The 7,320-nt window shown below is 46.7% G+C and overlaps 1 protein-coding gene and 1 long non-coding RNA gene across 3 annotated transcripts; one reads left to right on the forward strand and one right to left on the reverse strand.

Annotated features, from left to right (window-relative positions):
* The first annotated feature begins 473 nt into the window (after positions 1-473).
* Positions 474-4,370, forward strand: MRPL9 (mitochondrial ribosomal protein L9). Of its 2 annotated transcripts, none has more exons than XM_047847899.1 (7): positions 474-654; positions 828-984; positions 1,442-1,566; positions 1,771-1,821; positions 2,813-2,914; positions 3,425-3,508; positions 3,593-3,759. In XM_047847899.1, exons 1-7 carry the CDS (start codon positions 538-540, stop codon positions 3,617-3,619), a joined length of 663 nt encoding a protein of 220 aa, XP_047703855.1. In that variant the 5' UTR covers positions 474-537; the 3' UTR covers positions 3,620-3,759. The 2 variants fall into 2 exon arrangements, with proteins under 2 accessions (XP_047703855.1, XP_047703854.1); XM_047847898.1 differs by having other exon boundaries at positions 485-654; positions 3,616-4,370.
* Positions 4,371-4,661: 291 nt separating this feature from the next.
* LOC125159483 (uncharacterized) lies at positions 4,662-6,181 on the reverse strand. Its single transcript, XR_007149797.1, has 2 exons — positions 5,822-6,181; positions 4,662-4,751 (listed from the first exon to the last, which is right to left on the reverse strand). It is a non-coding gene; the product is annotated as an uncharacterized LOC125159483 (long non-coding RNA).
* Between the last annotated feature and the right edge of the window lie 1,139 nt (positions 6,182-7,320).

Genomic DNA, 7,320 nt, shown 5'->3' on the forward strand with positions numbered 1-7,320 from the left:
ATCTCCCTTGTGATTTTGAATTCTGCTTTAAACACGAGCTTAAATACCGCAGGTGTAAAGATTAAGGGTTAGCCTCCTCCCGGGGCTGCCATAGTTTTCCAGAGGATCCCATCCCTCCCCCACTTTTAGGCAGATCTGCAGTAAGTAAAAGGGAAAGCAGCGTCCCTCTTCCCTCAGCATCCGGTTATCACAGAATGCCAGAGCTGGAACCCTCAGAGCTGCTGCAGCTAAACCGAAGCCCCCATTTTAAAGCGAAGCCAAGAGGGACACGGTGCCTTTTCCAGCTCCCTCCATGATCTGCCAATAACTACGGGCGTTCCTGCCCCGAGAAGAAACAGTGAAGAGGGGATGAGGCAGCGCTGAAGCACGGAGCGTCGACCCAGACCCTGGCTGGGAGGCCGGTCAGACCCGGGCCGGGTCTGCCCCTCGGCTTCGCCGGCGGGAGCAGCGGCGGCTCAGGCGCGCCGCGGGCAGCCGCTGGGGCCTTTCCTGCGCCGGCGCCGGGGGCCTCCTCCGCTCTCCCTCGGCGCCGGGAACATGGCGGCGGCTGGGGCGTGGGTGCTGCTGCGAGGAGCCGTCCGGGAGCTGCTGCGGCTGCCGCTCGCGGGGGCCGCCCCCGGCCCGGAGCGCGGCTTCAGCCTCTCTCACAGTCGGGTGAGGCCCAGCTCTGAGCCGTGGCGGTCCTCGCCTCCAGCGGGGCTCTTTACGCCCGAGTATTGCTTCCGAGGGGTTCCGGCCTGAGGGTGGCGGGTTCACATTGTGCCGGCGCCCGAGGGCGCCAGGAGTTTCCCCGGGAGACTCGCTCACCCCCGCTCCCCGACTGCCAGGGCACGGTCATCGTGGAGCGTTGGTGGAAGGTACCGTTGGCTGGAGACGGCCGGAAGCCGCGCCTGCACCGGCGACACCGCGTCTACAAGCTGGTAGAGGACACGAAACACGGGCCCAAAGGCAACCTGGAGCTCATCCTCACCCAGTCGGTGGTAGGTAAGGCCCGGCAAAGGTATCTCCTACCTCAGGCTGGCCCCGTTTGGCGTCAGCTCTTTCCTGCCCTCCCCGTTTAGCTATTTCTCGCCGTTTGTAGAAATGATCTGCTCTGTATTTGAGGAGAGGAAGCCATAAAAAGTACTGTGATTGTGCCATTGGCCTCCTGCATAGAAAAAGGAACGCGAATGGGGCAACTGTGTAGAGGGGAAAGGAGGCCCAACAGCATGTGCTACAATGACTGAAACCCTGTGATGGGACAACTCTCACTTTGTACAGGGAATGTGAAACTTCTAAATCAGGCCGTAAAAAAACTAATTAGAAGTCCCTTAAGTGTTGTTCTTAGTGAGTATTAATATTTTTTCTAGGAGGAATAAGTACTGTGAGAGAATAAGAGGTGTGTCTTTGATCATCGCCTCTTTAGGAGGTCATCTGATCCAGTGTCTGTTCTCCTTGGCAGGACTTGGAGTCCGGGGTGACCTGGTCTCAGTGAAGAAACCTTTGGGCCGGAATCGACTGTTGCCTCAAGGTCTGGCTGTATATGCATCCCCTGAAAACAAGAAACTCTTTGAAGAGGAGAAATTGGTGAGCAGAGGGACTTGGAAGAATAAAACCTTAAGATTTCTTCTAGCAACTTCCTTCCCTTTGATATTTAACTTAAAAACGAAATAGGGATTAGAAGAATAGGAATCCAGAAACCCAGCCTATGTCCAGCATAATAAGAGTTTGATATTTATCATGGACTCATTTTTCTTTTCATTTTTTTCACCTTTAACTTTCTTTTTCTAGCTGAGACAAGAAGGAAAATTAGAGAGGATCCAGACCAGGGCGGGTGAGATGGTGAGTAAAAACATGGAAAGTTCTTACTTATTTGTCACTTAAGGAGTTACCAGCCTCTTCCTGAGAGGCTCCTTGATTTCCTTGAAGTATCCTGATTGCAGACACACGTGTAGGAGAAAGGGGAAATGCTTGGCTGCCAAAACTGGTTTTGAGACCTCCTGGGAGATCCTGACGTGTTGGGTGAAGTGCCCTAGCTTATTGAGTAAAGCCCCAACCCAGGTAGTAGGGGACCCATGGAAAAGTGTGAGATGAGGGCTCTGCCTCCATAGATGTTTACAGACAAGTCGCAAAAAACATGAGACACATGAGAAAGTGATCAGTAACTTCAAGGCAGTAGATTAGAAGAATGACATGGACCAAAAAGGATTAGAGTGATGGAGAGGGCTTTTCTTCAGATGGGATTAGATTGGCCCCTGTGGGATTAGTAGGCTTTGGATAGGCCAGGAGGGTGGGAAAGGTATTCTTAAGGAAGAAAAAGTGTACGTAGATAATTAAGGCACGCTTTAACATAAAAGGTAGACCAGTCTAGCAAAAACAGAGGACTCATACAGGATAATACTTATGGCTGTAAAGGGAGTTGGGGTGAGATTTGTAAAACATTTTGAATCCTCGGCTGATGAATTTATATTTCATTCTATAAGCAGAACGGATAGAGGTGAGACTGAAGGGCCAGAAGTATTGGGTTAAAATGGTCTACGAAAGCCATTCTATCCTGGGGTGTATCAGTGGTCCCCATTGATAAGTCTAACTTTGACATGGCCTGTTTCTCCTTGCTTAGGAACAACCAGGAATAGGTGACATTCTCCTTCTTTGTACAGAATCAGCCTTGAGGCAGTAGAAATATTCGCTTTCCTATTCATCTTCTCACCTGTATGCTTGTGAGGCAGACATTGTGCCTCTTTCCTGAATTCAGACCTTGTGCCTTTTGCTAACATGTTTCTTCTCCTTTGATTCCAACTCTAACCTAGCCCCTGTTTATATTTCCTATCAGACAGTGACGTTTCTCAAAAGCTGTCACCTGGAGGTGGGGATGAAAAACAACGTCAAATGGGAACTAAACCCTGAAATAGTTGCCCGCCATTTCTTCAAAAATGTGAGTGTTCCCAAGCACCAAGCACCACTGTCCCTCTGAGGGCAGAAGCTACCCCTGGGAAGGAGGCCCAGGATCGATCCCTTCGTTAGGAAAGGGTGTGATCGTCCAGCTGGAGTTAGGGAAAGTGTCCTTGGTTGCAGGGTTGAGGAAGGGAAATGACTAAAGAGTAAGGGTGGTCAAAATTTGAAGACTGATAGGAAAAGATGGTGGCATCATTTATTTCCTCTCTAGGAAAAACCTGGGAAATGTGACCCACTGTGGAGTTTCTACTCTTGTGTGGAGGAAGTAATTTTGGTCTCAAGCCCTGTTTCTCTTTGGTGGATCCTCCTCCCTTTCTGAGAAATTGGGACTGAGTTTCTCTGCCACTATCTGTGGAGGGTAAACATGGTATCAGCCAGGGTAAACTCAGTTTTATTCATTCCTGTACAGGAAATTCCAGAACCTTCTTTGAGGTTGCCTAGAGTTACGTCAACATAAACAGAGCTCCTTTTGGCTTTGACTTTTTTGCAGCTTGGTGTTGTGGTCGCCCCACATGCATTAAAGTTACCAGAAGAACCCATTACACAGTGGGGCAAGTACTGGTGTGAGGTGACGGTGAGTATTTCACGTCCTGTCTCCTTTTTTCTGGCTGGGTAAAAAGCTTGGTATTAGCTCTTATCTGCCCAACTAACCTCTGAGGATTCCTTTGGTTTTGTGTACAGGTAAATGGACTTGACACTGTGAGGGTACCTATGTCTGTGGTGAACTTTGAGAGGCCCAAGACCAAAAGATACAAGTACTGGTTAGCCCAACAAGCTGCCAAGGGAATGGCCCCCACCAGCTCCCAGACTTTCTGAATCTACTGTCCCTCAAAATCAGACGAGCAGAATCAGGGGCCCCTGGAGGGCACAGTCAGTTGAGCATCTGACTTTAGCTCAGGTCATGGTCTCTCGGTTGGTGAGTTCGAGCCCCACATTGAGCTCTGTGCTGTCGGTGCAGAGCCTGCTTTGGATCCTCTGTCCTCCTCTCTCCCTGCCCCTCCCCCACTCACACTCTCTCCCCAAAATGAATAAGCAAAAAAGAAGAGCCGAATCAGGAGCAGTGGAGCAACGATGGGCCATCACCCTGATCAACTCCCAGCTCTGACGAAATAGTGGAATTTTACAGAGCATATGGAGACAACAGCCGAAACTGCATATACACGTTGAATCCTCCGTATTTTCCACCTCTGTCTTGGACTGTTACCACATCTGGCCTTACTGGGGTAGTCCTGCTCAAGGAGTACCAGGCTGTAGATTTGATAAGCTGAATATTAACAGATGGAAACAGTCTGGATCTTATTTAGCCTGAAATTCACTGGAACAAATGGAAGAGCTAGTCACTGTCTCTAGGCTCATGAGAATGTCACTAGGCTCATTCTCATACAAATTGAACATTTGTATCTCAAGAGGAAATAAAGAGATTGTGTTTTTACTTATTTTTTAGTTTATTACAGTCTTTACAGTTAATTTTATGCAGTTATGATTTAGTACTGCACCTTTATTTACATTTCTCTCAAGCAAATGGCACCATGTATGGTCTTTACGTGTGTGCGTAAGTTTTGATAAATTTTACCTTTTTAATTTTTAGGTTTTTTTAATGTATAGTTGACAACACCGTGTTACATCCTCAGGTGTACAGCGTAGTGATTGGATAATTCTATACATTATGCTGTATAGCTACCGTTTGTCACCATGCAGTGCTATTACAAAACCATTGACTGGAGAGATTGTGTTCTCAGATGCTGTTTACTGGGCATGAGTAGACTGGGGGCAGAACTTCCAAGTAGGTTGTACTCTTGAGCTACTGGGGTTTGGTGCTAAAAAGGAAGGGAAAATAAAATTCATTTATAGGCTATATCCCGTGGGTGCTATGGGCAAATTACTTAACAAGCTGATATGTCTTAGGTCTTAAAAGTCATTTTTGTTAGGTATATTTATAAAGCTATAAATATGAATAAGCACTTTTCTAAAGGGATCCAAATAAGGCCTAAGGGTAATTGTTGGAGAAAATGCAGCTGCAATGAAAAAAGCTTAAAAAGGGAACTTACTTTGTTTCTGTAACCCTGAAATTTTGAAAAAGATGGCATCTTGGTTTCCAGAGCAAGGTTAAGATATAGGGCTAGTCATTGGGTAATTATGGAACAGGTATCTTGATAGGAGATAAGGGAAGTAGATAATTCTGCCTAAGTTCAAGGTCTACAAGTGGAAAAAAGATCCAACTGCTGACAAATGGATTGTGCTAGTCACTCCAATACAATGTGAGGTCACACAATTTATGACTCTTTGCTGTCTTTATCAGAAGCTCAGAGAGACTAGTTTCTAACCTAATGTTTGAGCTCATCTACCACTATGAGTCCGTTAAGCACTTTGGTTCACATGAGGCCATCCCAACTGATAGAAGTCTATCATCAGTTGTGCTGAAAACTAGCCAGCCACACACTAGCCAGCAGACTCCATAACTCAAGGTATGTTGAAACTTACGACTGGTGTTGTTTGAAATCTGCCATTTCAATGATCTTCATCCCTACTGTTACTGGTGAAAAGCTCATTTAACACATCTTTCCACACCACCATGTCCCCATCAGAACATCTCTGAAATTGCCTGAGCAACAACCACAACATTCCACACAGCTCATCTCAAAAGTGTTTAAATATTTGTCATAGTGTAAGTTCCTGGCGAAACAGACTGAATTGGAAATTTGTGTGCAGGAAGTTTATGATGAAGGGATCTTAGACTGGGTTGACACCTGTGGGGGAGTCCAGGAAGACTCGGTAGAGGAGGAGGTTAAGCTGGTCTCAACAAAGACCTCTGTCAGTCCCTCTCACTCAAGCTAGGATGGCTGTGTGGAAATGTGTACTCTATTGAGGCAAGTGGCCACATACGTACCCCCACATTGGCTAAAAAGGGGCCATGTTCTTGGGTGAGGTGTCTGATTTCGGGAAAAGGCAGCTCCCAAGGGGACTCAGAAGAGCACCGTCCGCATTCTCAGCAGCTTGGGAAATGAGTGCTTCAGTCCTGAAGCGGGGAATCTGGGCAGCACACTAGGTCTTCACTATAGTCCACCTTTCGTGCTGTTCGGATCCATTGTTTCTTGAGTTCTACAGTGATCCCTTCAGGATTTGATGGGCCTCTTTTCCTGGGAAAACTGGTTAACAGAGGAAGGTCTGGGACAGGCCGTAGCCCCTGCTGCTGTAACTTACCCTGTCTGCACTGGTACTCGTCTCCCTTCTCTACTCCCCATCTAGATTCCTACCCACACCCCCTCAACTTGTACTTCTGGTCCAAATAGGTTACCTGATAAGGTACCTGGTCATTATGCCCTTGCAGGCCATGACTGCATCTGTCCATTATCAGAATTGATACATGTGTCAGAACAGTATTTCCAAGTGTGGAATATGCTGTCTGTAGACCCCAGTGAGGTTTGTCAGGCACTGTGTTCCCTTCTTGGGAGTGAGATGTGAGAAGTAAAATTTCTCCTTTACTTTGGAGGGAACATCCTGGCATGGTCCAGACCACTGGACCTCTAAAAACATTACTGGGTATTTGCAGTTTTGTGTACCACTACTTGAAGGATGTTTATCCTATCAAGGCCTCTAGTGCACTTGCCATTTCTTGCTCATCCTGTACAATTACCATGATGTCATCAATGAAGTAACGTGATGATCTGTGGAATGTCCATATGGTCCAGGACATATTATGACAGGGTGGGAGGTTTTACATGGTCCAGGTGCAAGACTATTCCTGCTCATCCCAGTAGTGAAAGTACTTTTTATGGTCCTTTCTTACAGAGATGGAAAAGAATATATTGCTCAGATTAATGGCCACCTATCATGTACCTGCGGCTGTGTTAATCTCTAGCAAAGACACCACATTTAGCATTTAGCACAGCAGATACAATTGAAATGACTTGATTGAGATCTTCCAAGAACTTTCTTATTTTACCAGGGACCAGACTAGTGAATTAAATAGTGTTTTAATGGGCCCACCATCCCTGCATCCTTTAGATCTGCAAGAGGGCCACTACTATGGTAGTTTTTATTATCTTGGCCTGAGATGGTAGCAGCAACTTCAGGAGCTTCGTGCTGGCCTTTCTAACCCTATCATGGTTAGTGTAGTTCTGCCAACTATCAAATATATCCATCTCAGTTACCCATTAAGGACCAGTGAAATGACCGTTGGGTGGATCTACGAACCCAGTAGGACCACTGAGAGCTAGACCTGGGTCTGGAATACATTTGTCACCCCCATCCCCATACATTGCCACTCTACCAGGAGGCCATGATGATGCTTCAGATCCATGGACATCAGTATCAGATAAGACCCTGTATACAACAGTTTCTCAAATGGTTGTGCCTCTTTCTCCAGCATGTATTAAGCAAATGGTC

The sequence above is a fragment of the Prionailurus viverrinus genome, unplaced genomic scaffold (genome assembly GCF_022837055.1).
Source record: "Prionailurus viverrinus isolate Anna unplaced genomic scaffold, UM_Priviv_1.0 scaffold_50, whole genome shotgun sequence".
Lineage (NCBI taxonomy): Eukaryota > Metazoa > Chordata > Mammalia > Carnivora > Felidae > Prionailurus > Prionailurus viverrinus.